Below are 27276 nucleotides of genomic sequence, written 5' to 3'. Positions count from 1 at the left end.
AACGATAAGTTGCGCAGTCACAGCTGTCTTTGCCATAAGTGATGCTGCCCGTCTCGTTCTATCAACGAAACCACCTGTGGCAGTGAGCAAACGTTTCACATGGGAGCACCAGGTCTGCGAGTTTACCTCACAAGATTCCATAACAGGCTGACACAGAGGAAGATCAAACCATGGATCAGCACTAGAGGGAATCAGCGTCAGCGCACACGGGAGCTTCATCAAACCCATCTCCTTACGAAGGGCATGGGACTGCCCACAGACCTTCCTTGCCCACATGTTTGAAAAGTTTCACCCGGCCCTGTCTCTTCAGCCAGATCGGAACAAGGTCCTTCTGACAGGTCCTCCCTTCAATGACGAAGCATCCTCCTCTTCTTCGCGGACACTCCAAATGTCGTCGTCGGCGTTCCATGATTCTCCTGATTCTCCAATTGCAAAACGACTCGTCTGTTCGAAAGGAGCATTTCTCCATAGGACATTCCAGCTTGCGCTCAAAACGCTCGACCAGCCAATCGACTTTGAGATGAACGCCAGTATAGACAAGATAGTAGAAATGGCGACAGGTGTGTTTGAGCGCCAAGGCGTCAGGATAGGGAAGATACGAGGAGATCTGTAAATGCAGCTCTGTTGGTAGAGCCATAAGAGAGTGTGCAAAGGAAACATATTCACTTCCTATAGAAGGTTCCATGACTGAATGCTCAACAGGTTGCATATTTGCTTGGATGCTTGGATGGGTTCGTTGAGAGTCAAAGGAGAAAGAAAGCCAGAGCCAACTCCAACTATACAAGTCCAACACAAACACTTATATGTTACTGGAGCAAAGGTGTTGCCTGAAACTCAATACAAAAGCAACGTGGCTGTTCAGACACGGACACAATGGAATGGGCAGACAATACGAAGTGCCTCAACTATTTAAAGCAACTTGAGGCACCAACGTTACCCCATAAAGGAATCCGATGATCTGTTTCACTGGGGCTTCCTGTCGGCGTCGAGAATCCGAGATGATAGGTAGGAGCGATCGCGATCGACCACAGCCTCAATGAGCCATCCATTCATCCCACACCCTAAGTACAAAACCATAGATATGAAACTAAGAAAGTTAGTAGATACATAGCTCGAGAAAATGATAATAAACAGTAGTAATAACAAGCTGGAAGGATGAAAGGTCGCGACGTTTCCCCTTGTTCTTTGGCGGTGATGTGATCTCAATCAGCCACAGCCTCACCGCCCGCCACTTCCGGACATCTATTGCCTTCGTCGCTGTGGAAAGCTTCATCTTTCATCATCATCATCACAGCGAATCTTATCGATTTCCCTACTTTGAGAATCATCGCGTCCGTTTCTCTACGAAGGCAATATAAAATACCGCTTGAGCAAGCCTACTAGAAGTCTCCCCCGCCTCAAACCCTCCTCACAATGTCCGGCAAAGGCAACACCGCATACGGAGCCCCCTCATCAGATACCGCCTTCCGCAAGACATGGGACCGAGAAGAATACGCCAAAAAAGCCGCAGATGAAGAAACGAAGCGCAAAGAAGAGGGCAAGGCGCGCTATGAGGCGAAACTCCTAGGCAAAAAATGGCACGCGCCGGTGGACTACAGCACCCTCGAGGCCACGACCTCACGCAAACAGCGCCTCGATGTCGCCTCGATGGTGGGCAAGACGACGATCGTTCCAGCGGGATCGGCAGTGGGTAAAAGGGGCCGCGGTGCTGGATTCTACTGCTCGGACTGTGATCTTACCTTCAAGGATAATCTGCAGCTGGTGGAGCATTTGAACAGCAAGCAACACTTGATTGCGACGGGTCAGAGTGGCGAGGTGGTTCGTGCTAGGTTGGAAGACGTGCGGCAACGGTTACGATTTCTGGCTCATCAGAAACGAGTCAGGGAGGAGGAAGAACGGCGGGCCTGGCAGTTGGATCTTGGCGAAAGATTGAAGGAGAGGGAGGAACAAGACGCCAAAGAGAGAGAGGAGAAGAGAAGAAAGAGGAACGAAAAGCGTCGAAAAAATGGAGAGAATGGGATCAAGGAGGAAGATTCCTGGGAAGGCCGACTCGGCATTATCGCATAGTAAAAGGCGTCAAAAGGATTGGACATACAAAATACTTCAACTTATTGGAGGATGAAAGTTTTGCAGATACCCAGGCGTTTGGTTTTACTTTGGGACTTTCTTCGGGGCTGGGTTGTTAGTGTCAAAATAGACAGGAATTGCATTTACCGCGCTGTGATATTGCAGATTCGCTTCAGAGATATCGTGTCCAGGAATACCTTCAACAAAATAAGTGCTTAAACAGAGAGCCATTGTTCCCACCCCATAACACCAGCCATGTTCAAATCAAACGCCATGTCTCAATCAATGCACTCGATCCCTTCCAGTGCGCGCATCGCTCTGGCCCCCTCCTTCTCGAACTGACTGACCAATCTTTCACATTCGCGCTTGAGCTTTTCCTCTCCGTTCCGAGCATGCCAGAAAATCCACTCTTCTACAGTCATCTTCTTCTCAGGACTTGTAAGATCTCCTTTGATACTGTTCAGAGCAGCCCCTACATCCACGTTCTCTTTATCACTCATCGAGGCGTAGAGAATTTCGTCTATGTTAATAGGTGTCCAGGGGTGTAAAGTCTTGAGTGCGCCAGGGTTCACATTTCGTTTGGACGGCGAGGGCGTACTGGTCGCCAAGGGAATGCGAACCACTTTCTCCTTAGACGGTGACGCTACCTGCGTCCTTAGAGCCGATGTTTGTATGGTTGGAGGTTGGTTCTCAGCATCGGAAGACTGGGGTGATGAAGATGGCGAACCCTTCGAAGTGGAAGGGAGAGGCGACACCGCATCGCTTTCCTGTCGAGCAGAGGTTATTCTAGCTTGTGGCACTTTATGGGAGTTCGGCGTTCGAGTTTCCGCAATCGACTTGGCAAATTGCTTCTCTTGGGGGATGTCGCTGAATCTCTCAGTCGTCTTCGGGGGTACTTTGGATGACCGGCGACGGACAGGCGTTTCGTTGACCTCCAGCTGCGGCTTCGGCTCCGGCTCCGGATCTACCTCCGTGTCTTGCTCTATGTCGTCTTCGGGGTCCTTCTCTAGCTCTGGCTCCGATTCTGGCTCCAGCTCTAGCTCTTGTACGTCGTCTTGACTGTGGCGAGAAAATTTTCTTTGTTCAAATTGCACAGGTGCCTCCGGCTTCGAGCTATGCCTTGTTTCAGGCCTTTCGGAAGCAGGAGTTGCAGCCTCTGAAGGCTCCAGAGACTCTGGAGATACGGCCCTTGTGTGACTAGTTTTCTTAGCTTTGCTGGTCGAGGACTTTTTAGTCGCCTTCTTCGTTTGAGAGTCACTATCTCTCCTTTCGGGTTCGAAGTCTTGCTCTGGGCTCCTTGCTGTTACCTCCACTGATACAAAAGACCCCTGGTGCCTGCGATCAGCTTCGGCGTCGACATCTGCAGCATCAACTTTTGTTGCTGGGCGACTCTTGGTTGACTCGGATGTTTTCTTTTCTAAAAACCTTGCTTCTTTTGAGGTTCTCTGCTTAGTAGTGAATTTAGCTGGCTTCGGCTGCTCGGCTGGCATCTGAACGTCACTTGTCCGCCTGTAAATAAATTCATCGTCGTCGACTTGACGCAACTCTTGCTCTTCGCTTCGCTCGACCGTACCATGCTGCACCTTGGGTGGCTCTTCTGCCGCCTTCTTTGTTTTCTTTTTGGACTTCGATTTCTTCGAAGACTTGTGTGTTTCCGCCGGAGGCTCGCCGACTTCAAGCTCGGCCTCAATTGCTGCATCAATCTCGGAATCTCGCGGTAAGCGAGCTTGCGGAGCTGCCTTCTCTACCATTGAATCTTCTGAAACCTTCCGACCTCTGGATGATGTCTTCTTCTTGGTGGCCGCACGCCCCTTCTTAGCTTCAGCTTCGAGCAAGGCCTCGTCGTCCGGCTCATGCATATCTGCGACAGCAACGTCACTGCGAGTGCTGTCTTCTCGCTGAGTAGCACTGTTGCGCGACTTTGTCGCTCTCTTCTTGGTTGGAGGTTCGGATTGATGAATCTCCTCGGCAATAGCTATGCTAGACTCTTCTGGGTCCATTTCATCACTGGACCTTTTCTTGCCTCTGGTCCGCTTGGGCTTGGCAGGTTCAGGTTGGGCATATTCCACAGTGTCTAGGTCCATCTGGTTATCGAACTCCAAGGTATCATCCTTCTTAGATTTTGAGGTCTTCGATTTGGATTTCGACGACTTCTTTGAGGCTTTCGTTTTGGTTGGCGGCTGAGGAATATCATCTTCATCCATTTGGTTGTCAAGCCCGCTCATGGGCGCTTCCGATACTGTAGACTGGGTCGAGAGACGAGATGACCCTTTTGAAACGCGCGACTTTTTTGATCGAGAAGATTTGGACTTCTTGCCAGAAGGCTGTGCAAAGACAAAGAACGAACAATCGGCTGATCGTCGATAGTGCTCCTCACTAGGCAAGTCAGTGAATATCAAGCGGGAAGGAGCGATGAGGCACTGACAAAGGGTCATCTTTGGGTTCCCATCCGTCGAGAGACAGTTTACAGTAAGCACAACTGGCTAGATCATTGCTCTCCTCAGTCGGGCAAAAGTACCATCCACCTTCCACCATCTGCCATGGACAAATATTAGGTTGCAATTCAAGTGGCAGATAGATTGCGCTTTTGAGAACACGTCAAACACTACCTTTTCAGATTGGCAAACCCAGCCCCGCTTGCCATCGTGTGGCCATTGATCGCCAAAAGTGGCTTGTCTTGCCTGCGCTATCCTGTCGCTTGTTGGATCTTCAATCTCAGCGGGATTTGAGCTGTGTTGTTCGATGTCCATCATAATAGCCCATCCGCAATCCTTTGAGTGTTTAAGATGCTCAGTAATCGGGTTATCCTCCGATTCCCACCCGTCGAGCGCGCGGTGGCATAAGTAGCATGTCGTATTATCAGGGTTGGTCTCGTAGGGGTTGTAGTAGAATCCTGCATGCGCTAGCTTTAGCTACGAGTCAGCCATTGCATCAACAGATATACAAATATTAAAGAGTGATATACCTCTGCAGGCGAAGGCCTGCTATGAGGCCAAGATATCGGCTTGACGGACTTTGCACTCGATGTCCGTCGTCGTTCGGGATGGAGAACCAGATCAAAGCTGGCGAGACGGGCGGCGAAAGTCTCCATTTCCTGAATCATTATACCAAAAAGGAGATCGCATTAAAAAGAACGCCACCGTCAACTTGAAGCTATATGGCACATGAGTTATTCAAGTCGGTCGATTTGTTGTTGTCGGTCGCAAGTGGTGGTTGTCAAGGGACTGGGCTCTGTTTACAGGCTTGTTTGGGTTAAAGGACGCGCTACCCCGTATTGACACGATCACACGTGATCAGTCTGTTACTGTCAGCACAATAATAATGTCCTGTTTCCTGCATTGCATATATGGAAATAGCCATATCCTGCATGATAATGGATTCCTCGTAGAAAGTTACATCGCATAGGTGGATTGTGAACGTCAAAGACGACAGTTGCAGCAAGGGACTGGCCAACTGCCTGCTGAGGAGTAGTTTCTTGGTGGTTGGTGACATGTATTATAACATGGTTATTCTTTTTTTAGTGGCAAAAGCACTAACGAAACCCCCGATGGTCTAGTTGGATATGGCGGTCGGCTGTAATGGATAATTGTAACCGACAGGTCGCCGGCTCGATTCCGGCTCGGGGGACGTTATCTTTTTTGTCTTTGTTTTTCTCTTTGCTTTGATGCATTCATCCAATAAAATCAATCAAATTATATTACTGTGTGTTTGTTTATACTCTATCAAGTACCATGAAGCAGTTATCATTGCCAGCTGCTCGACGATATGTGAAAAGTGCAAAGATGTCGAAAGTGTTGCTGTGGATTAGTGCCTGCTTGCCAACGACTCAGCATAGAGGTGGAAGATTCTTATTGCTCTAATGATGTTTAATCTGGAGATGCGCAGCCATACAGACCAATAATTGGCTATTTGACCTGGCTAGTAGATACAAAAATGACTTGCAATGTTCCAACAAAAAGATATTACCGAGTACAAGAGCTCAATCTCCGACAGGTGCGTGCTGCTAGACTGAGTTGGTTCAACTCAAGCGTCTAACTTTGATGAGTTCAAAGTTTCCCGAGGCGGATGTCTCCTAAACCCCCGATGGTCTAGTTGGATATGGCGGTCGGCTGTAATGGAAATTGTAACCGACAGGTCGCCGGCTCGATTCCGGCTCGGGGGAGTTAGAGACATTCTTTTTTGCTACTTGTTTTCCTTTTCACCTGCTTAGCCATTCTTCAATTGAGTACCTCGATGTTTTTAGTTCTCTGAGAATAGCTTCGTTCCGCTGCAACGGTTGAATGATATGCAAGGAAGGTGCAAATCAGTGATGATACTATGGTGTCTTGTATCGGATTGTCTGGCCCCTTGCGTCCCCACGTGTCAGAGGCATCAAACTCGTCCAGCAGGACCAGCACCGTTTATAGCTACTTAATCCCCGTAATTGGCTTGTTCTATTCTTCATTTCTAGGATTGGTCGGCGCAAGCTGGATAGATAAATCGGAATGAAGCTAGGACGGGGAGTACCGAGAACACTAATGGCACGTCTATGGACCGCAAAAATTACGCCGTCGACCATAGGTACCTCGCCCCAGATGAAAAGCAACTCGCCACAGCTGGATGGACAAGAATTTAGAAGAGCATCGAACCGATTGATACTTCCCTCTGTCGACATAGGATATTTGCAAAGGGCAAAAAAGATATCTCATAATCCCCCGAGCCGGAATCGAGCCGGCGACCTGTCGGTTACAATTATCCATTACAGCCGACCGCCATATCCAACTAGACCATCGGGGGTTTTTGGAGATGCTAACAGTGACTTATTTTGCTCTCATAAACCTACCTAGGCTCAACTACCAGACAGCTACGAACGTATCGCTGAGCGGACGCTTCAACTTCCACTAGGGTAGAGCAACCGGGCCCTGACATCAGTCTACCGATGCCAGTAGCTTAAACAGCCAGGAAAGATAAAGGTAGCAACTATGCACGTGTTCCAACTTCCACCAGCCAAAGAGCCTTGACCTTCTGAACAAAACAGTTAGCTCTACCACAACCCCACCACATTGGCTACTACAGCTAGCTACGTGCATAACGAGGAACTACGGAGTACCTTATTTAGCCTCGAGTACTCCGTAGCTTGGCCTCTTACCAAAACGCAGAAGTAACTATCCGAAAATTAAACAGTCAAAAAGATATCCTGATCCCCCGAGCCGGAATCGAGCCGGCGACCTGTCGGTTACAATTATTCTATTACAGCCGACCGCCATATCCAACTAGACCATCGGGGGTTGAAGGATGATGAATGAGTGTGGTTGGTATTTACTAAGTCTGATTTGAGAGGGACTGTGTTTGGAGTGTGTGGCCGAGTTCAGGGTTTGAGCCCGTTCCGGTAGTAGATGGAACATTCTTCTCGAGCTGGCTTGATTGAGCTCTTCAAATGTGAAGGACGGGAAAGAGCAAGATGATCGTAGTCTGTAGAGGTAGTGGGCAAGCAGTTCTTCGGTTTAAGGAGATTTCTGTAGATTGAGCCCTACACATCAGGACAGTTGTCGATTTCAGGGTAGCATTTCGCACAAATCTGAGAATCTGCAAGCATGTTTTTGATAGAATTCCCTCAATGGGCCTGCTCTCTTCTCATGACGGTCTTGATACATGGCCAGCTGGATGGAAGAAGCCATTGTGTAGCGAGGATGAGAGGCTAGAAAAAAGATAAAAGAGAAATGGAATCGATGACAAAGGGGGGAAAAAAAGATTAACCTTTACTCCCCCGAGCCGGAATCGAGCCGGCGACCTGTCGGTTACAATTTCCATTACAGCCGACCGCCATATCCAACTAGACCATCGGGGGTTGGTAGGTTGCTCCTATGGCCCTTAATCTGGACCATAACCCAAGAAACCATGTAATAGCAAGTACCCCGATATCAAGATCACCCTTTGACTACTTTTAGGGCTGGGAGTCCAAATCAGATAAGTCCTACGATTCATCGTCTCCGACTGTGTATATAACGTCCTTCTTGGATGTCCCCTGTCGTCTTGTTACATACCACCGTCGAGCCATTTCTTTGGATTCTGTCAGAGGCACTCCTTCCAAAGCATCGACCAATGCATTCATCCTACTGACGACTTTGTCACCGGGGTTTCTGAGCCAGACATGGTAATCACTGTGAGTTCCTCGTCCCTCAATCGACACTGCCAATCTGCTGGCCGGGTCAGTCTGTGAAGCTTTGGTTGCGTACTTCTGGGGATTTGGTGTTGCTGTGAGATGGAACCGCAGCCTCACTAGGTCCCCGACTCGCACTCCCAACCGCAATTGTCTGGAGATAGTAAATGCAAAGCCACTGCAGCTGATGAGATGAGCCTTCTGCGTATCGTCTCCACCAAAGATGATTCTCGTCATTCCTTGAGACAATATTCGCTGCAAGTTCTCTATTTTTCTCCTCTCGCCGACCTCTTCTGCCAATTTGCGGTTTCGAAGCATGACATCAAAGTAGTAGGCTCGATGGATCGGATCTGGCGAGTTTCGGAGATCATTAAAGGCATGTCGAAGATCCCACGCCCAGCCTCTGATGGCGGAATCTGGCGAGTTGAGAAAATCGTTGAAAGCCTCTGTTCCTCCAATGGCTTCTTTCCAGGCAACCAAATCTCCTGTAAATCCTTGCCATATTGGAGGCGCGACATTCAGATGCCGGCCAGACCATGCCCTGTTGACACTTTCGGGAAGGTATTCTTCCAAGTGTTTCGCTGTCATTGTTTGAAATACGCAAGCCATCCACATTTCCTGGAAGTTGAGGATGAATTGGTCATCTCTGGACGAGGTAATCTCGTGCACTGCAAGCGTGACAAATTCGGACACTATGTCTTCGGCAGAATCCCAGACGTGGTAGTGCAAACTGGGCTGAGCCCTTCTATGCGCAGGATCGTTGTGACTGGAGATCCTCGCGTGCAGTTTGAATGCCTGTCCCACGTACAGCCAGAAACGCCCTGGATTGCTTCTTCTGTAAAGAATGTGCATATAAACGCCTGACTCATCTGGCTGCTCTCCCATATTGCCAATTTGGAGCAACCTGGGAAAGTTCTGCTCAGTATTACTCAACGACGAGGGCAGGGCACCGACCTGTCCAACTCAAACGTCCCAGTCTCGCAGAGTGATTTGACTTTCTGATTGAGGTTTCCCTCGAGGACAGCCTTTATGTTCCTTCCGGAATCAGACTTCAAGAACATACCATAGCGGCCTTCGTATTTGCTCATGACCTTGTCTATGATCGTGTCCAAGATGCTCAGTCGGTCAATGAACCCAAGATTGCCGAGGACTATGGAGATGCCCATGGGTTCCGAGACCACTGTCTCTATATTATTTTGCATGCTCTCGGATTCTGGACACAGCGGTTGGTTCGCTGGTTCGTCTTGGTCTACATCGGGTAAGTCTCCATTTCTTACGCCCGCCAATTTCTTTACCAGACTGCCACGTTTGGTCTTGGTGTTGTGATTCTCCTTTGAAGTTTGCTGCTGTATTGTTTCTCGCTGGATTTCTAACAGGGAGCGGAGGTTCATATCGAATAGTCTGCGGCGTTGTTCAGCTCTTTCTGTACGGGTCTCAACACCGTCCGGTCTGGTAAGGTTTGACGGCCGTCTCGTTTGCCTGTTCAGATGCCAGTAGAAGAGCTTCACGAGAAACTGGTAGTCCACAATGTCACTGACTTTCTCTGCATTAGGATCAATGTCGCAGTGCACATCCCAGAACTCGTTTAACAGCCTGACCACTATTGAATGGCGGACAGTCTCCTCATTCACGCTTTCATTTTCTTCACAGTCAGGTAGGGAGTCGGGGTCGATGTCGATGTCGAACTCATCCGTGAGAAAGGGTATGAGTCGGAGCAGAAGAGAGTTGTGGTGTCGAAATTCATCTGTATGTTCTCTCTGGAAGACCTGAAGAGCTGCACTAGCCACCGGGCTAAGGCTCGAAATCAGAGCTGCACTACTCTCACTTTGCTGGTGAGGTGTCATTATGCAGATGAAATCAGAGCCTATGTGAGAAAGCTGGCGACGTGCGTTTTTGAGTCTGATGAGCTGATGTTTTCGTTAAATGTGTTGAAAAATTTCTCTATCGACTAGGCTACTACACACGTGTGCAGTGAATGCCAGTCTTCCTGGTAAGCCTCTGCAGCTGCCTCAAGTCAACATCGTAATCAGGTAGGTGTGTTTGGTCGGATTTGCTAACAGTACGAGCCGTCTGGCAACGGCAAAGCCTGTGGGATACAAAAAAGATAATAATACAGAAAGAGCATATGTGCGAGTGGAATTGAAACTATTTCGTAGATTGTTCGATCGAGTCTCGTTTCACTCGGACGACAAGGGCATACATGCCCTTCAAGCCTGCTATCTAGGTAGAGAACATGGAGACTGTAAATAAATAGCATTTTCATATACAGGTGAAAAGCCGCAATAGCGAATATGCCGTGAATTGCCGGATCCAGCATCGATGAAGCTATCCAAGACAGCATATTGCATGTCTCGAAATACCGCTCTGGTGACGACGAGGCAATGAGCGTAGTTTCTGATTTTCTACGCAGATACTACTTGACAGCCCGAGCAGACAAAGTACGAAAGCTTAGCTTGGGCTTGTCGCTTTCGTTATGGCTACTAGGGTAATCGGCCTGATGTAACCACATGTACCCGATAGCCAGATATCGGTATATAGACATAAAAGCAGCTATAGGTTAAATTTCTCTGGAGCATGATAGGCAGGACACTTCATACCAGTTTACCGGACGAGTGAAGTGGGAGTGATGGTGAGTGCATCATTGGTACCAGCTAAGGTATCTATTTGAGTCACTTAATTCTCATTCAGTGAATAAATGTAAGGCTGATCTTGGTGGTCCTTGCCACTTCAAAGCTATAAATTTTTTAAACGTTGTTACGAAGAACAGATTTTATGTGTTATGTGCTCATGGTTAGCTCCTATTTCTTGGTGAGATAATGGGTGATATATATATGTCTCTGATAAGCCGACCCATCTCCGGCAGATTATGAATATCCCGAATATCCTGGTTGCCCCATATCGACTCCTAGTATGCTCAATAAATATCCTCCTAACTGGGAGTAATATAGAGGTCCAGACCTCATCCAAGTTTCGAACAATCCAAATGGAATATGTAACCAGTGCCGGAGCACTGTAGTACACCAACGCCGTCGCTAAAGCACAAAAATGAGGCAAAATCCCTAGATCCATAACCACGAATCCAGTTGAAAGCCCAAGAGAAATAAACAAAACAGAACGTAGGTCATGACGCTATCATACAGTAGATTCGGTCGTATTCACATGTCAGAAGACTCAAGTGTCTCTCGCGAGAAGCCCGCCGACATCCTGAAGCTCCACTTCATCGGACCTCTCCAGAATGGGCGCGTGTGTATCCTGCTGGGAGTGATACGGAGGCACGGGGGGATCTGCTGTGTCGCTAAAGTGGACACTCGAGCCCCGTCGGCGGCCATTTCTCGTGTTCGGTGGGAGTAAGCCCCCGACGTCCTGCAGGAAAGCTCTGCTACCATTGCGATATTGTTGTGAGCCGCTCAGCTCGCGATGACGTGTCGACTCGGCAGAAGAGTTGAGAGACCCAGGCGTTGGGGAGTCGTCCAGTAGCCCGCCGACATCGAAGATGGAGACTTTGCTAGGGGAGGAGAGGGCGACATCGTTGGACTTTTTGTGATGGGTCTTGTTGGTCTCAATGTACTCAAGAGGGCTGACCTTCAGCTCTAAGCTACCGGTGGTAGACGTTATGTCGTCATCTGTTCCCATCGAGTGACGCTGGTTGCCAAACGACCAATTTGGGGTCAGCGTCCCCATTTGCGCTGTGATGGGATGGTATGGCACGGCCACTGGAGCTGGACGTGGAACTTTGTTGTCTGAGGAGTGAAGGTCAGCAGTTAGTCGGATACCCAGATCTCCCGCAAGATCCGAGTCGCTCCCCCATTGGTGGTAGGTAATGGTGGCACGGCGCGTCGAGCTGTGATCCATACTCTCGCTGACCGAGGCCGAGCCAACAGCCTTTTTGAACTTCGCCTTCTTGACGCCCTTATCTCTGACGAATGAGCCGATGACGACCGCATTGGAGACAGCGGTCGCGGCTAGGATCTCTAGCGACGCGAGAAGCGATCGGTATTGCTGTGACCCGTGATGCCAAATCACCGATGGAACGCGATAGCAGGTGATCCCAACCAATATCAGAGACAAGGCGAAGAGCACTGCGAGGATCACCTTGCGCTTCATGGGCATATGCGTCATTAAGACAATCGGAATGGGATAGGCGACTAGAAGCAGGTCGGTGACGATGTCGCATGCCCCCATCGTGATCAGGTTGGCATAGCCCAAGCGACATTGCGGCCCTGGATCCGGAACAACCTGCCAGTAGTGGTCGAAAGGCTGACATTCAACGAGAGTCGCAATCAGCACTGCGATTAACGTCGATGCCAGGAAATAGTAGATGATCTTGATAAATATTCGGAGCGACCGCTGCCAGATCATCCCTGCAACTCGTTTCAGAAATTCGCACACGGTGAATTTGGCAATCCAAATGCTGTTCGCAGAAGTAAATCATCAGTATACCGGCAAGGACAAGAACGGAATCAGAATTCGGGGGCAAGGCGTATTACAAAATCGCATAGAATATTCGGGCGGCAAGGACCAGCCTGCTGCCAATTTCTCTCTGGCGTATTTCCTCCTCAGTCAGGCCAGCCGTCTTGGTATTGTTCGTGCCATAGAGCAGTACCACATGCACCAGTGCCATCCGTATCAACAGCGGAATCACGCTGGCCATCATCATCTTGTCCTCTGGGAAGAACCGCTCAGTCCGTATATAGCGACCACAGACACGGGTTATAATGAAAGCCAGGGAAAATCCGGTCGCCCACCAGCTCACCAGGAGTGTAGGGTGATCATCCAACCGTGTCCGAATGTCTGGGGGTGTCTCTGAATAGATTCCTCGTGTGTTCAGCATCGATTGGTATGAATCCATGGCCGCTGAGCCACCTCCGAAGAGGGGCCAGGGATTAACAGACGGCAAAGGTGTTTCTTATGGGGTTCAATCGATGCTAAGATGTCCGGAGAATGTGCTGTGTGAACCGGATAGCTTCAAATTGATTTACATCGTTCAGTTTGAGTACCATCGAGGAACCACAGTCAATAATGCGCACGTGCGCTAACTCCGGGGAAACAGTGTGGGGGAGGCAAACTAAGAGATCGGAGGGGAGACGACAGAGAATTGCACGCGATGATACCTAAGGGTCGAGCAAGGGTGGGGATTGATAGATGGAGATGAAACGACGGTGGAAAGGTATCCCAGAATCAAGGGTCCTTGGAGCAATCAATATGATATAGTAGTTGTAGCGTACAATGGTCCCCAGCTATTGTTGATACAAGAAGAGAACAAAAGGGAACAAAGATGACGAGAGAGCTCGAGAGGAAGCATCGGATTCACCGCCGTTTTCAAAGCGTCGATCCCGTTGATATATAACTAGGTACCTACCTAGGTCGCAAGGAAGAGAGCTTGGAAAGCTACCAATCCGACAAAGAGTCGAGAATGAATATTAAATAAGCCACGCCACGAATCCCTCGCCCTGAGGGTAGCTGGAAGGATCTCAAGGTAAAGTAGCGCGATGAGCGAGAAAACCACTCAACGGAAATTGAGAGAACCCAGACTCGATCCAGTTAGCAAATACTATCTACCTCTGAGGGCCAGAGATAACCAAGACCCGAAGATAACACTGGGGATGGGGAGGGGAAGACTTGGCCCCTGCTGAGTGGTCACTGGTCATTAGCTAAGAAGCTCGTGTGATAGCCTCCTGATATGAGACGGGTAATTGAGAGCCGGTGACTGGGATTGGATGCTGGGCGTTGAGAGGGACAGAGGGAGATACGGGAAAGACAGGGAACTCGCTTAGATAAACTTGTGGAGATGGGAGATAAGTTCAAGGCTAACAGTGTACAGGCCAAGATGGGCGCGGTCGAGACGAATAGACGATGGCACGCAGGCGATGGCGCTGGAACCGAACCGCCCAACCACCGACCGACGATGAGATGGAAACTCGACATTGGATCATGATGTGACTGGCTCCCTATGTATGCTTCTGCTAGATAGTCCTGGTTTCTTCTCTCTACTTGCGTTGGAGAGACACTTGATCCATGGTCCATCCGCAATGGGATGGCTAGGGACTCGTCCGCGATAAGAGGCTGAGGGATGGTTTAGTTGTGCCAATTATCTACAAGCAAACACATGACAATAAACACCGCACGATGCCTAGGTTGATCATAACGAGGCTATTATTATTTCTCGGGTTGATTGCAGGTTAATCAAGCCAATTTGGCCTAGACTAATTATCTACTGCTGTGTAGACTAAGCCTGCTTTCGAGGGGATGTTACCCGACGCCATAGTACACCCTACTATGATTTGGACTCTAACGATACCACTAACTCTCTTAGCTCCATTTGAACATGTGTTTTAAGTGTAATGTCTCCTCGAAATGGAGATTCACTGCTTCCATCAATAAATGTAACTTATACCATCCATTATAAACTCAACTGACATCGTCTCAAAGCTTTCCTTTGCAGTCCCTGGCTTGGGTGCCACCATCTTGCCCCTCCCCACGTGGAATGCAGCTGACCGGGCGGATGTTACTCTACAGTCTGAACTGTACATAAGTCGGACAAGAGGAAGGGGGGATACGGTAGACGCACAAGAAACTTTGACCAGGATGGGACAGGGGAGAAAATCAACCGTTTCACGCCCCAGATTAATATTCCCGATCCATGCTTGTGCTGCGCCAAATGCACAGACAGACAGACAGGGCAGGCAGGGATCGGCCGTGTTTTTACAATTTACTTTATCTACTTGGTTACACTGTCCATGCTTTGGAGATAAAAGATGCAATGTCGTACGGAGTGGCCGACTATATTATACAACCTTTCAGGTCTTCCCTCTGATTTGGGATTATTGAGTTCAGAGCAGATTCGTGCCAGATAGCTTTTATATTAAGCTCGTAATCTATATCTAGTAACCCGAAAAATATCGTATTAAAATTGCTTTACCCAGAACAATCAGGCAACAACCTGACTGGCTTGGTTCTCCTTGTTCATCTCGTCCCTGACCGGTTTGATTTCCACCCCTTTCAGGAGACCATCCAGCACGGCCCTCAGTTCTCGTAGGAACCGAGTGACCTCTTGCTCTGTTCCTACAGTAATTCGCAGACAGCCCTCACATCCAAGTTCTTTGCCCCGAAACCGGACGACGACACCCCGCTTCTCAGCCATAGCCTCGTACGCCGCCAAGGCCACAGCGTTACTGGGCTTTCCGCCCTCATTGGCAGGCTTGTCGAGCATTTCTACGAGAAGGAAGTTGGATTCCTGCCCACCGAGGAAACGACCCACACCTGGGATCTTGGGGAGCTCTTGTAACATTCGCTCGCGCTGAGCGATGATCTGTTCGCGGTACTTGCGCATGACGGCCATGTTCTGAGGCGACAGGGCGGCGGTCGCGATCGCACTCGTCGGGCTTGAGATGTTGTAGGGGGCTTTGAGGCTGTTCAGGAGCCGGGCAATTTCCGGGCTTGTAAATGCAACGCCAAGTCGGATGCCTGCTAGTCCAAAGGCCTTGCTCAAAGTTTGCATCACGACCAGGTTGGGCCATTCGGTCACCCATTCGGCAAGACTGGAGCCCTCGGGCGCAAAGTCAATATATGCCTCGTCCACAATGACCACCCCATTCCATGTGGGGTGCTCCAGCACCTTCTGAATGTCTTCCTTCTTGATCAAATTCGCGGTGGGGTTACCAGGCGAGCAGATGTACGCCATTTTGATCGCCGGATCCGCAGACAATGTCTCGTTGATCTTGTCCGGCTGCAGTTGGAAGCCATTGTTGACATCCAGGGGCACTTTCACAATCTCGACATCGTTGACTTCCGCGCTGACCGCATACATGCCATACGTAGGAGGGCAGGTAAGAATCTTGTCCTTTCCGGGAACACAGAAACATCTCAAAAGGGCGTCAATGGCCTCGTCGGACCCAACACCCACGAACATGTTCTCCGGCCCTAGGTCCTTCTGTGTGTGAACGTGGGTGTTGCGAAACTTGCAAAACAACTTCTTCAGTTCGATCTGATGTCTGCAACCAAGCCATATGTCAGTACATATGGTTCGCTTTTGCATGCGACCGCGGAAATGGCTGAGCTTACGGGTCTGGGTATCTGTTCAAGCCCAAGAAATCAATCTCAGGCTTCGAGGACCCCGACGCACCCCCATTGACTGTGGATTCCTTGAGTGTGCCTTCGGAATTGAGCGCAAGTCCTGGACCGTAGGCGTTCTCGTTCGCATCGAGCAAGATGTTCGTCCCGTCATCTTTGTAGTCACTGACTCATTAGCACTCGCGACGGACTTTTGCAAGGGATGATTCTGGGGAAACACACTCTCTTGCGCATCGATAAGGCTGCAGCCTTAAGATGTTCGGACGCGCGCACTTTGAAAGGTCAAATGGCGACGATCTTGGAGCCATTGTGTTGGTTTGGATGATGATCTAACAAGGAATTTCTTGGAGTTCAAAAAGTGGTGGGGGTGATAGCGGGGAGACAGAAGATGATAACTCCGGAATCCGGTGTCGGAAGTCTGACTCGACTACTTGCACTGAATGATGACTCAATCCGGCCCACAGCTGTATTCTATTCTATGCCACTTTGTTTATAGTATGTCAATGACGCGGATGTAGCTGGTGACCGAGTATAGTAGTTACATATGTACTTCTTGAAGAAAAATCGAAGAACGCCTCGATATGCCTTAGGATTCCAAGAATCGCCAATCCTTACCGCCCGTGTATTGATGACACCCCAAGATGAATTGCTCGTATCAAGAACCGTCTATTCTTGCTTTGAAGAAGGAGTCTCTTCGGCTGAAGCACTAGCTTTCCGGCCCGAGGTTCTGTACTTGCTTTGCTTTTCGCTCAAGTAGCGCCAGGTTCTGCCGATCCCTGAAGTAAACAAACCCTTGATGGTCTGAACGGTACTTGGCCAACGAATCGTCTTCATTATTGACGCCTGTACTTCCTTCTTAAGGTTCTCATCAGCTGCGATTCGTTGCTCGAATGGACCGCCCTGCCTCCGTCGCACTACTCCGGAGTCGCTGTCGCTGCTCTCCTTCATCATTTTGTTGAACTCGACTCGGGGAATTTCGAATCGAGATTGATACTGAAAGTACAACTTCTGCTTGAATGATTCGGGTAACCGCCGTACCATATTGCCTCGTTTCACCGGGTCCATATCCTGTGTAAGACGCACGTTCGCATTGGGGTCGTCGATCCAATCTTCCTCCGTGCAGCGTCTGTCGTTGAACGTGACGTTGGGAAGATTCTCAATGAGAGGTGCATATAGCCGCCGGAAGTGCGCCATTTGGCCCGAGACGATATTCCGCACTTTCCGGGGGTCCTCCGCTGGTAGAGACATACGGAGGTCTCCCATATAGCTGATTCCTGCGATAGTGGTGTACAGCTCAAATTCGCTGAACTCGGCTGGCAATAGCAGCAGCGCTACCCGGACCGCAGACAGGAGGTTAATCTGGTTGGCTAAGCGCACTTTGGGGTGGTCGCGCAGGATCTTCACTGGTTTCTGTAACCGTCCGGCGAGATACAATGTGTCCCATTGACTGAGATCCCTGCACAGGGTATCGAGGTTCACGACTCCGTATTTGATCAACGTGCCATTAACAGTCACGTAAGGATTGAAGTATACACCTGCTCCAAATCTGTCCTGTACCTGGGAAACTAGGTAAGACCCAGTAGACCCCAAGGCGGAGTAATGGTCACGGTGTTGACTCAGGTTCAGTGCGTGCCAATGCTGCGAATATGATACTCCAAAGATAAAATCAATCATCTTGCCCTTGCCTTGCTGCATTTTCTGAATCGCAGCCGGGGCCGATGGGTGGCATTGACTGGACCCGTCTGCACTGCCGGACTGAGGGAAGACGCCGGAACCGTAGGCGAAAGCATATCGGATCGGAGCGCGGAACTGCCACAGAATCTGACGCAGGGCCTCTTTGAATTCTTGATTAATGATCATATGCTGATTGACGCCAAAGTCTTTGGACGGTAATTCTGAAAAGGCAGAGATTGAAAGATTTGGATTCTCGTCCCAATCTGCTGGCTCCGAGAGCGAAGAGGAGGTAGAGAACGAAGCTGTAGATTGCGACGGCGTCCAGAGTCCATGGTTGGAAGGATTGGAGCTTCTTTTCAAGGAATCATGGTTACCAGAGGGCAAGAAGGTATCGATTGATGAACTCGAACGAGAGTCGTTGGTAAAAGAGCGTACAGAAGTCCGGGCCTGGGAGCATCGTGGGATTGACGGGTAAAGAGAGCGTAAACGCATGTAAGAACCCGGTTGAGTCTTCACTAAAAGAGTCTAAAGGGGAAACTGGGTTAGCATCTTGCTGAGCCGGGAGCAGATCAAGTGATAAACGTGAGAAGCTCTTACTTACGGTCACTTCTTGCATCATCACGATTCCAATGAAGGAGAATGAAGAGAAACGTGTATAGTATAGCAGTGGCAGCAATGGTGTCAAAAAACAAACAGAAATTAAAATCGAAATCTCAGACCAACATTTTTGATAATAAAGATCAGACTAGAATCGAGAGTCTCATTGAAGAATTTGCGCAACAACAAGAAGACGGTACATATGGCCGAGGATCACAAGCAACGATGATTATTTCTAGCAGACTCAACCTAAATCACGGGGGCGGCACACTCAACGATCTGACGTACTCTCGGCAGCGTTCTCGGCCTGTCCAGCGCTGGCGGCTATGCTATCCGTGGGGCCCTTGCGGCCTGAGGCATTAAAAGCACCAATTGACCATGAAGCCTCCTGGAACCAAGGGTAGGGACAAAGCCATGAATTTGAATACCAACCACTTATCCAAGTCTTTGTATGATTTCCGACTGATTCTATACCTGAAGTGGTTATCTAATAGGAAACGTCGGACTCGCATACATACATAAGATCACAAAGAAATGAAGAAAGCTTGGTGACGAAACGTTCCCGACCAAAATTGAAGTCTCTCTTTCGCCCATGCGCCATGCTGCCCGTAATACGTACAAGTGGACGAACTTTTTCGATGTTTGCTTTTGTTCTTTCTTTCTTGATCCCCTTCCTGCAACCAGTTGTTGCCGGCGTTACCACGCAACAAGACTCTCCAACGTTGGCTTCCTTATCCGAGGGTATAATAGTAGTTTCAATTCAAGATCACTTCCGGGCGCATCTCATTGAGCGCAACGAATTGTACTGAAAAACGTAGACCCTGGTCCTCTAAGCAGAGCGGAGAGACAGAGATATAACCCCGGAGGACTTCAAGTCGACTCTTACGCAACCGACTCATGAAGATGTGAAAGGCGCACAAAAGGTCTTCTGCGAACGATTGTGTCGCTCAAAAAGACATGTGTACTGATGCAGTCCAGCGCGATTAAATTACCCACCGATAACTGGCATAGCGACCGGCGGTTTCACTCTTTCGGATGATCTTGACGACCTGTCCCCGCCGCAAACCCAAGTACCTCGCAACGGGATCAGAGACCTGGATACGAGGAAGTTGCGACTCCTTCAATCGATACCGCTGGAGCAGATTCTTCTTCTCCTCTGGGCTCAGCAGGACGTGTTTGGGGACCAATTCGTGACGGGTGATGTTGACCAGTAGATCCTGCTCCTGGAAATGCTCACAGATACGACCGGGAATACCACTCAGTAGGCGCACAGCAGACGGGGAGATTGGCGTTTGAGTGATGAAGACTCCGGTGTGAAAGTTGTTCTCGTCGACAAAGTGATTGAAGGCTCGAACTTGCTTGGTACCGACACCGGTGGAGTCGGCACAGAACTCAACGTAGATAGTACCACAGTCAGGTTGAGGGTCCGGGTTGGCTGGGGTGGGCAAAGGTGTGTATTTGGCTTGCATGGCTGCTGTGGGACGAGCGCTGATTTTCATCTTGGTGCGACTGTATGTGTTGAAAAAAGTGCGTTAGATGGGTTGAATAATGACGCCAAAGAAGTCCAGGGTAGTCGCGTACTCAGGAAATCCCACAGGGTCCGCGTATTTCTGTCTGAACTCATCAAGGGGAATTTGAATCTCTTCTTCTGTGACTTCGTACCCCTACGGAGCATAACGATCGTGTTAGCGTAACCGCACCACCACGCAGCGCAAACAAATACAAAGTTTCAGAGACACCCACCCGATCCGCCAGCATCTCGAACACTGTCCTCCAGGTTCGCCAAAGTCTGGTCATCTCGCGGTCGGCCTCCGCGGAGCTGGTGTACTCTTCATCCATGGCTGAAAGTTGAAGTAACCACGCCTGTCCGATGAATCAAGAGGAAAGTGTGACAAGAAAAGGAAATGCTATCTCGGTGAGAGCGCCGAGAAATTTGTTAGGCGCAGACGGGGATTGTATGGAGGAAAATCGGTTGATAAGTAGAACTTGGATGCTGGTGGTGATCGAAGTTCTCGAAAAATCGGGCGGACCTGCGCTAAGAGCGCCAATGGTAAGCGCCGCCAACCAGAAGAGACTCAGACGCCAGTAAAGGCCAGGCTTACCATAGAAGAGCTAGGGGAAAAAAAGAGTGTGAGCCAGGGAAAGAAGAGAGGCACGAGTTCTCGGTCCCCTTCCCCAACTTTCCGCCTACCTGGCAATTATCAATTATTTTTGTGTATCACTCTCTCGTGTTATCACCCTCCTTTCTTCCCACTCCCCTTGAGCTGCATCTCTGCGATTGATCCACACGATCAATCTCGGCTCACTTTTGAGTTTCTCCTCACTCATCTCTTCCCCCTTAATCCACCCCTTCTTCTTAATTCTCAAAAGTCATGGCTGCCGCCGCCAATGCCGCTCCTGCCACGGAGCAGAAAGCCAGGCCAACCAAGCCCAACGAGGAGGCTTTCAAGGCCGATCTCGCTCAGGCTGAAAAAGAGCATGCTGCTGTCCAGGAGAAATTGGTATGTGAGGTCTTCGTCAATTGATAATGTCCATTGTCCTATTACTTTGTTCTGTGTGATGCTCCGCACAATGCGCCTCTTTTTGTTTCTTCCATACCTCTACCCCTCCTTCTGTGGAAAACGACCCTCACACTTGTATAATTTCCGCTTCTGCTTTGATGATATGCGTATACGACCAGTTGCATAATTGTATAGCATTCATAAAGGTACTGACTATACGCAGAACCAAATCAAGGCCAAGATCGAGAGCGCCAAGCCTAACAACCAGGACTCGCCGGCAGCCAAGAGACAACAGGAACTTCGTGCTGAGCTCTCCTCCATTCGTCAAAAGCAGCAGGGATTCAAGGCCTCAAGAACGAGCACCCAGGAGAAGATCAATGCTCTGGAGTCGACCCTCAAGGCCCGTATTACCGAACAGAACAACTCCCGCACTCGCATGCCATTCAAGAATGTCGAGGATATTGACCGTGAAATCGCCCGTCTCGAGAAGCAAGTCGACTCTGGTACTCTCCGCTTGGTGGACGAGCGCAAGGCTCTCTCCGACATTTCGACTCTTCGTAAGCAGCGCAAGAACTTTGCCGGCTTGGACGAGGCGCAGAAGGTCATCAACGACCTGAAGGCGCAGATTGCTACCCTCAAGAAGACTCTCGACAACCCCGAAGCCAAGGCTCTGAGCGACAAGTACACCGAGATCCAGAAGGAGCTCGATGCTATCAAGGCTGAGCAGGACAGTGCCTTCAAGAACCTGAACGCCCTGAGAGATGAGCGTACTAAGCTGCACGCTGAGCAGCAGAAGAAATGGACTGCCATCCGTGAGATCAAGGACAACTACTACAAGGCCCGCAAGGCGTACAAGGAGTATGAGGACGAGGCCTGGAGGATCCGCCGGGAGAAGCAAAAGGCCCAGCGCGATGCCTTTGAGCGCGAAAAGAAGAAGAAGATCGCTGACAAGAAGCTTGAAGAGGCTTCCCGTCCCGCTTACACCGACGAGATTCTCATCGCGCAAGGTCTTATCCGCCACTTCAACCCGTCCTACGACTTCTCCACCCTTGGTCTCGATGACAAGAAGGATCAGTCTTCCGCTTTCCGTGCTCAAGTCGGCCGTACCGTTGACGACTCCAACCTCAAGGGCATGAAGGTCCTGAAGAAGGAGGACCGCGAGGAAGACTACTTCGTCGGCACCGGCGGCAAGAAGGGCAAGAAGGGTAAGAAGGGCACCGCCAATGGCAGCCCTGCCCCCGGAACTCCTGCCGAGCCCACCAAATTCAACCTCAACGTCGGTGTCATCGAGGACTTTGCCAAGGTCAAGATCGACCCTCCTATGAATCAGTCCGATGTTCCTGCTATTGTCGAGAAGCTTGCCGCCAAGATCACCGAGTGGAAGAAGAACCAGGCCGCTAAGACTGAGGAGGTGAGTTAACAAGAGTTAATGCAGATATTTACAGGCGACGTCGATGTGCTGACTGATTTGTGTAGAACATCAAGAAGGCTCAGGAGGAGATCAAGCGTCTGGAGGAGGAAGAGGCGAACTCTGACAGCCAGCGTGCTACCGACCATGCCAAGAAGGTCGCTATTGAGAACAGCGGTGTCAATGGTAAAGTCTCCGCCGAAGCTGAGCTGAAGCAGGAGAACGATGCCACCGCGGATGTCTCCGAGGAGCTCCAGAAGGCTTCGATTGAGGACACGGCATGAAGAGAAACACGAACGATATAGACTCGGTCTATGCCCATCGCATGCACATTCCATTGCATCAGCGGGTGCTTTTTGGCATTCTAGATCTGCAAGAGCTTCCCCGAAGCTTGCATTCTCATTTTCTGCGATTTTCTCCCAAGCATTTGCTAAACTGAGCCCTTTTCTGAGCTCATTTCTCCTTTCCCACCTAAAGATGTCAGTGGTCATTGGCTGACACCGAATTTCCTTTTCTTGTTTTGTCTTTATATATCTTTGCGCTACAGCCTTCTTCTGGAGGCGGTTGGACATTTCCCCTCGTGACTTATATTCTCTCGTGTAATTTCAGGTTTCATTTCCGTTCTGCTGCCTGTCCCGAGGTGTGCCGTCGCATGCAGCCCCTTGTCTCCTCTCCGATGCATGTGGTCTTCAAAAGTGTTTGCAGAAAAGGCAAAAAGATTGGTTTAGCGAGTTCATTTCAGCCTGTAAGTAACGACATGAGCGACTGGAAATACTATTTAGGAGATGCATTGCCTGCCTGGTGCTTCAAGTATATTATCGTAACATTGTAACATCATGAGCAGAGATGTTGTTCCTCACCACCGAACACCTCTGCCAGGAAACCCACAATTGTATCTAACTGGCTCGCATCTAAGAGCCAATTCTCGCCTTGCTGTGGACCAGGACGAGGATCCCAAACCACCTTGACAAACCCCAAGCGATTTAATGTCTCGTAGGCCGTCAACCCCGTCCGAGTATCCACGTATGGGTCATCCTCAAGGTAGCTCAGAAGAACCGGAGTCTCCAGCAATGCCTTCCCAGCCTCAGAATCCACTTCAACCCCGTCCACTCCTGACGAGCCCTCTGACCCTCCCATCCTCGCCTCATCTTCAGCAAGCCAGCCCCGGCCCCGGCCACCTAATCCCTCGATCATCTCCGTGAAAGGAACCCACCCGTTCACACCCACGAACCCACCTAATCGTCTCCGCGCAGCGAGTAATGTAGCAATCGCAACGGCCATCCCCTGCCCGAACCCACCCAGCACCACGCGGCGACTGTCCCCGCCCAGCCGGCCGACTTCCTCCTCTATTATTTGCAGCATGTATTCTACGCAGGCCTCTAGGGCTTCGGCTTTGTTTTCGTCGTCGTCTTTGGCTTCTGCGGAAGAGCTGAGCTGTGCTTGTCGTTGTTGAGGGGAATCTACGTTTGCGTCTGCATTTGCGTCTGTGTCTGCGTCTTCGTTTGTATCTGCGTCTGAGCTTGTGGTTGCCTCAATGTCGACGTCGACGTTGATCCAGTTCCCCCTGCTTGCATAGCAGGTATCTATCTGGCGGGGCTGAGCAGAGGGAAACACCCAGCGGCAGGAGGGGAAATGCTCGAAGATAGATTTTTCAGCTGTAGCTGTCGCTGTTGTTGAGGCGGCCAGCGCGGCGGCTACCTCGGCGCCTGTGCTGTTGGTGTCGTGCAGGAGGATGACGGTGGAGGTGTGGGAGGGGGTGGAGGGGAAGTAGACATGGCGGGGTGGGAAGAGTTGAGCCACCATTTTGGAGGCATCATTGGGGATGGGGAGAGGGATTAAGAGGCAAGGCAGGGTGACTGGGTGTAGTCTAGCTGTTATATACCTGTCTAATTATGTCTAAGACTGCAGATCGTCATGTCGGGTACCTGCTTCGAGGTGCGTAGCGTCACTTGACTAATTGTGTCTAAGTAATATATGGTGTAGAGAGCGCCATCGGAAAACGGGTTTTCTTGTCCTTATTGTAATTTCAACTATTTCGAGTGGTTTCTCCTCCCTTGCATATGCTATAAAACTTAATAGTTATATATTATAGACAGGGTGATGAGGAGGTAGTCCAGCTTTATTGTTCCCGTTATGAGCAGTCATGCCGGCGGTAAGAAAGAAGCAAAAAGGACACCCTGAACAGCAGCATAGGAAATCATATATGTGATTGCCAGGCTTGCATACGAACGCTGCTTCTGACTCCCAACCTCTTTCTTATCCAGGCGGACTGAGGAATACTCCTTTGTGAGAAGATCTGCGATCCAGAAATACCACACGGGATAACCCGAAGCCATGCGCGTAATGATCTGAACATGGTGTTTTGCGAATGTCAGGATGGCCAGGATGAGCTGGGGAGCCGCCAGGCTACGCAACACGCGGCCTGCTCCTGCCAGTCTGCCTGACTCGACGTTAAGAGTCCAAAGGGCAGAATACGTCATGATCGCTAGCATTGGACTGGCCAAGGCGAACAGGGGGATATTGGAAACAGTCCAATACCGAAGAAACCCATTGTTCCTATGGCAATAGTTAGCGGCGTAACGAATATTAACTAGATACGTACCAATAATGGTCCTGGACGAAGCTGTAGATACTTGGCAGAGTCCTACGACACCATATCCTTGGCTCTTCATCGTGCGTATATGGGTAATTGACGCAGAAATCCCGGTAAGCGATGTATTGCGGCACCACAAAACCAAGACCCGTGCAGACACCAGCTATGCCAACGGCGAGTAGCCGGCGAGATTTTGCAAAGGTGACGCCCCTGGTCATGGAATACAACAGTCTGATTGCTTCCTCAACGAACAGCAGGCCGTTGAGAATCCCATTGCTGCGAACAGTCGTGGCTAATCCGTACAGGATACCAGCTAGCAGTATGAAAGCGTCTTCAAGACCCGTGGAAGCCACTGATAGATTGAAGCTCTGAACGAAGAGAAAGTAGCCTGTGAAGGTCAGGAAAGCATAAGTACTCTCCCCGCACGGAGCTGAAAGAAATAGTCCAGCAGGTGAGAATATATGTAAACACGCTGCGATGAATGCGAGCATGCGACCCTGCCTTCCGGAAAATATGGCACATCCTAGACAATAGAGAACTAGCACGGACAGGCCATGAGCTGCATGAGCTATGATAATACCAGCGATATGCTCCCTAAATTCGCAGTCCACAACGCCTGTCTGTTGGAGAGCTAGATAATCTTTAGTTGGCCACTGTGCAGCAATTTCAAAGGCCCTCACCATTGGCAAAGAAATTGATGAGCTTAGTGAAGCCATAACCGAATGCCCATTCCTGCTCGAAAATATAGCCGCGGCTTGCGACCTCGGTGAAATATATAGCGTCCCATCTGGTCAGCTTGGTGGAAACCAGACGCAAGCTCGCTATCAATGGTCCATCAGGGTCTGCATTGGCTGCATTACGGTTCAGCCGAAGCGTGGTGGAAGTGTCGTAGCCAGGGCCAGGACTGAAGACAGCCAGGAGAAGTAGAAGAGTTTTCCAAAATACAAAGACCGATAGCAGTGACTTATAGGGGCGATCAAGAGAAATTCGGAATGAGCACGACATATTGTGACAACACCCAGCTTGGAGAGGAAGACGCGTTGATAAATGGGCGCGACCGAGGTGTTATCACGTAGATAATCTGAACGTAGTCCACCGCAGTACGTCAAATTGCGATAGGCCTATTCTACAGCATGCTGACCGTTAACTATAACTTCAACCACAACTCTATATAGAAATTGAACCAATTGCATATTATTGTCTCTTGTATTTGTGTGTTCGTTCAGTCCTCATGTATGTTTATATACTTCCCAGCTGAAAATTTGCCTCAAAACCAACCTATCATGGAATCCTAAGCAAGTCTGGCCTACTCGCTCCCCAACAACGGCCGCCTCTCTGGATCAGATGCCGCAAGACGCTTTTCCCGCCTCAGAACCAACCACAGCAAGATCCCCTGCCCGAGAGCAAAGATGGCATCATCAACAGCCACAAACCCGATAAAATGCCACCAACCGGCAATCACCTGGGTATGGATTTGCGGATTGAGTCAGCCAGTCTAGCGCTAGTTGTACCCAGGGCTAATAATCAAAGCTAAGCTCATTGTAGGGAAGTCTGCCGATTGGAGATCGCGCCGCCTGGACCGTTTTCTTCTGCTGAGCGATCAAGAAAGGGTCTCCATCAGGTTGTCCACTAGCCTTTTTCGGACTATACGGCTACAAGATGGGGCCGCTTCGACAGTGTCCTCTATTGGTCTCATTTCCCATGACGGGTGCCTAGACTTAATACCACCCTACAACAGAACTGCTGCTGCTGCTGCCCAACAAAGCAGAGCAACAATCCGTAATGGCCGAGTTTTTGGCTCCGTATTTGCGATGGACACAGAAAGACCGCTTGTGAGCTCTTAGCCCTAAACTTGACCAGAGCAGCGGCGGGTTGACTTCCTGTAGCCTGGGTATGCCAGCAACCTCCCATGAGCTAGAAGGCCCTGAGAAGCTGAGGCGGAGTACCCCATATCTATTTAAGCCATCTTACACCGCATTGATGATAGAAACAGCCTATGCCTATTCGCATGGGCTCTGCATATCTATGGAATTGTTGCCTCCAGCTTCATTCTTCGTCATCATGCCCCCGAAGGCTTGAGCCAGATTAAGCTTCCCCAAAGCACACGGCCTCCTCTTTCGCTATATGTTACTGAAGAATCATATTTTATTAAATATATTCTGGGCAGCCCCCAGTGAGGGTGGATGTATTGCCAATCTGCTTCTTCTCTTGCCTGACGGTTGGAGAG

The 27276-nt window shown here is 49.8% G+C and overlaps 10 protein-coding genes and 5 non-coding genes across 15 annotated transcripts; 4 read left to right on the top strand and 11 right to left on the bottom strand.

The window, feature by feature from the left end:
- Positions 1-1413: 1413 nt before the first annotated feature.
- Positions 1414-2067, top strand: Aud_008165 (U4/U6-U5 snRNP complex subunit SNU23; the record flags this gene model as incomplete). Its single annotated transcript, XM_043293042.1, has 1 exon — positions 1414-2067. The coding sequence occupies one exon, from the start codon at positions 1414-1416 to the stop codon at positions 2065-2067; it is 654 nt and encodes a 217-aa protein (XP_043148977.1).
- A 278-nt stretch (positions 2068-2345) lies between these two features.
- Positions 2346-5158, bottom strand: Aud_008164 (baculoviral IAP repeat-containing protein; the record flags this gene model as incomplete). Its single annotated transcript, XM_043293041.1, has 4 exons — positions 2346-4443; positions 4493-4602; positions 4677-4973; positions 5033-5158. 4 exons carry the CDS (start codon positions 5156-5158, stop codon positions 2346-2348), a joined length of 2631 nt encoding a protein of 876 aa, XP_043148976.1.
- Positions 5159-5608: 450 nt separating this feature from the next.
- On the top strand, positions 5609-5694 carry Aud_008163. The gene has a single exon. It is a non-coding gene; the product is annotated as a tRNA-Tyr (tRNA).
- Positions 5695-6144: 450 nt separating this feature from the next.
- Positions 6145-6229, top strand: Aud_008162. The gene has a single exon. It is a non-coding gene; the product is annotated as a tRNA-Tyr (tRNA).
- Positions 6230-6757: 528 nt separating this feature from the next.
- On the bottom strand, positions 6758-6843 carry Aud_008161. Its single transcript has one exon. It is a non-coding gene; the product is annotated as a tRNA-Tyr (tRNA).
- Positions 6844-7247: 404 nt separating this feature from the next.
- Aud_008160 lies at positions 7248-7334 on the bottom strand. The gene has a single exon. It is a non-coding gene; the product is annotated as a tRNA-Tyr (tRNA).
- A 475-nt stretch (positions 7335-7809) lies between these two features.
- On the bottom strand, positions 7810-7894 carry Aud_008159. The gene has a single exon. It is a non-coding gene; the product is annotated as a tRNA-Tyr (tRNA).
- A 126-nt stretch (positions 7895-8020) lies between these two features.
- On the bottom strand, positions 8021-10050 carry Aud_008158 (uncharacterized protein; the record flags this gene model as incomplete). The annotated part of the gene is made up of 2 exons (XM_043293040.1): positions 8021-9110; positions 9161-10050. 2 exons carry the CDS (start codon positions 10048-10050, stop codon positions 8021-8023), a joined length of 1980 nt encoding a protein of 659 aa, XP_043148975.1.
- A 1327-nt stretch (positions 10051-11377) lies between these two features.
- Positions 11378-13055, bottom strand: Aud_008157 (putative integral membrane protein Pth11-like; the record flags this gene model as incomplete). Its single annotated transcript, XM_043293039.1, has 2 exons — positions 11378-12617; positions 12694-13055. The coding sequence occupies 2 exons, from the start codon at positions 13053-13055 to the stop codon at positions 11378-11380; spliced, it is 1602 nt and encodes a 533-aa protein (XP_043148974.1).
- A 2079-nt stretch (positions 13056-15134) lies between these two features.
- On the bottom strand, positions 15135-16584 carry Aud_008156 (histidinol-phosphate transaminase; the record flags this gene model as incomplete). The annotated part of the gene is made up of 3 exons (XM_043293038.1): positions 15135-16197; positions 16268-16441; positions 16499-16584. The coding sequence occupies 3 exons, from the start codon at positions 16582-16584 to the stop codon at positions 15135-15137; spliced, it is 1323 nt and encodes a 440-aa protein (XP_043148973.1).
- A 358-nt stretch (positions 16585-16942) lies between these two features.
- Positions 16943-18442, bottom strand: Aud_008155 (phosphatidate cytidylyltransferase; the record flags this gene model as incomplete). Its single annotated transcript, XM_043293037.1, has 1 exon — positions 16943-18442. One exon carries the CDS (start codon positions 18440-18442, stop codon positions 16943-16945), a length of 1500 nt encoding a protein of 499 aa, XP_043148972.1.
- A 1088-nt stretch (positions 18443-19530) lies between these two features.
- Aud_008154 (DNA-directed RNA polymerase core subunit RPB5) lies at positions 19531-20386 on the bottom strand (the record flags this gene model as incomplete). Its single annotated transcript, XM_043293036.1, has 3 exons — positions 19531-20056; positions 20129-20211; positions 20291-20386. The coding sequence occupies 3 exons, from the start codon at positions 20384-20386 to the stop codon at positions 19531-19533; spliced, it is 705 nt and encodes a 234-aa protein (XP_043148971.1).
- A 533-nt stretch (positions 20387-20919) lies between these two features.
- On the top strand, positions 20920-22740 carry bfr1 (putative nuclear segregation protein (Bfr1); the record flags this gene model as incomplete). The annotated part of the gene is made up of 3 exons (XM_043293035.1): positions 20920-21048; positions 21272-22459; positions 22525-22740. 3 exons carry the CDS (start codon positions 20920-20922, stop codon positions 22738-22740), a joined length of 1533 nt encoding a protein of 510 aa, XP_043148970.1.
- Positions 22741-23290: 550 nt separating this feature from the next.
- Aud_008152 (uncharacterized protein) lies at positions 23291-24259 on the bottom strand (the record flags this gene model as incomplete). The annotated part of the gene is made up of 1 exon (XM_043293034.1): positions 23291-24259. The coding sequence occupies one exon, from the start codon at positions 24257-24259 to the stop codon at positions 23291-23293; it is 969 nt and encodes a 322-aa protein (XP_043148969.1).
- A 338-nt stretch (positions 24260-24597) lies between these two features.
- Aud_008151 (DUF409 domain protein) lies at positions 24598-26054 on the bottom strand (the record flags this gene model as incomplete). The annotated part of the gene is made up of 3 exons (XM_043293033.1): positions 24598-25012; positions 25059-25437; positions 25730-26054. The coding sequence occupies 3 exons, from the start codon at positions 26052-26054 to the stop codon at positions 24598-24600; spliced, it is 1119 nt and encodes a 372-aa protein (XP_043148968.1).
- Positions 26055-27276: the final 1222 nt, after the last annotated feature.

Source organism: Aspergillus udagawae, assembly GCF_001078395.1.
Source record: "Aspergillus udagawae IFM 46973 DNA, scaffold_6, whole genome shotgun sequence".
Classification (NCBI taxonomy): Eukaryota; Fungi; Ascomycota; class Eurotiomycetes; order Eurotiales; family Aspergillaceae; genus Aspergillus; species Aspergillus udagawae.
Note: the sequence above shows the minus strand (reverse complement) of the source record. Positions and strands in the feature narration are given on the sequence as shown.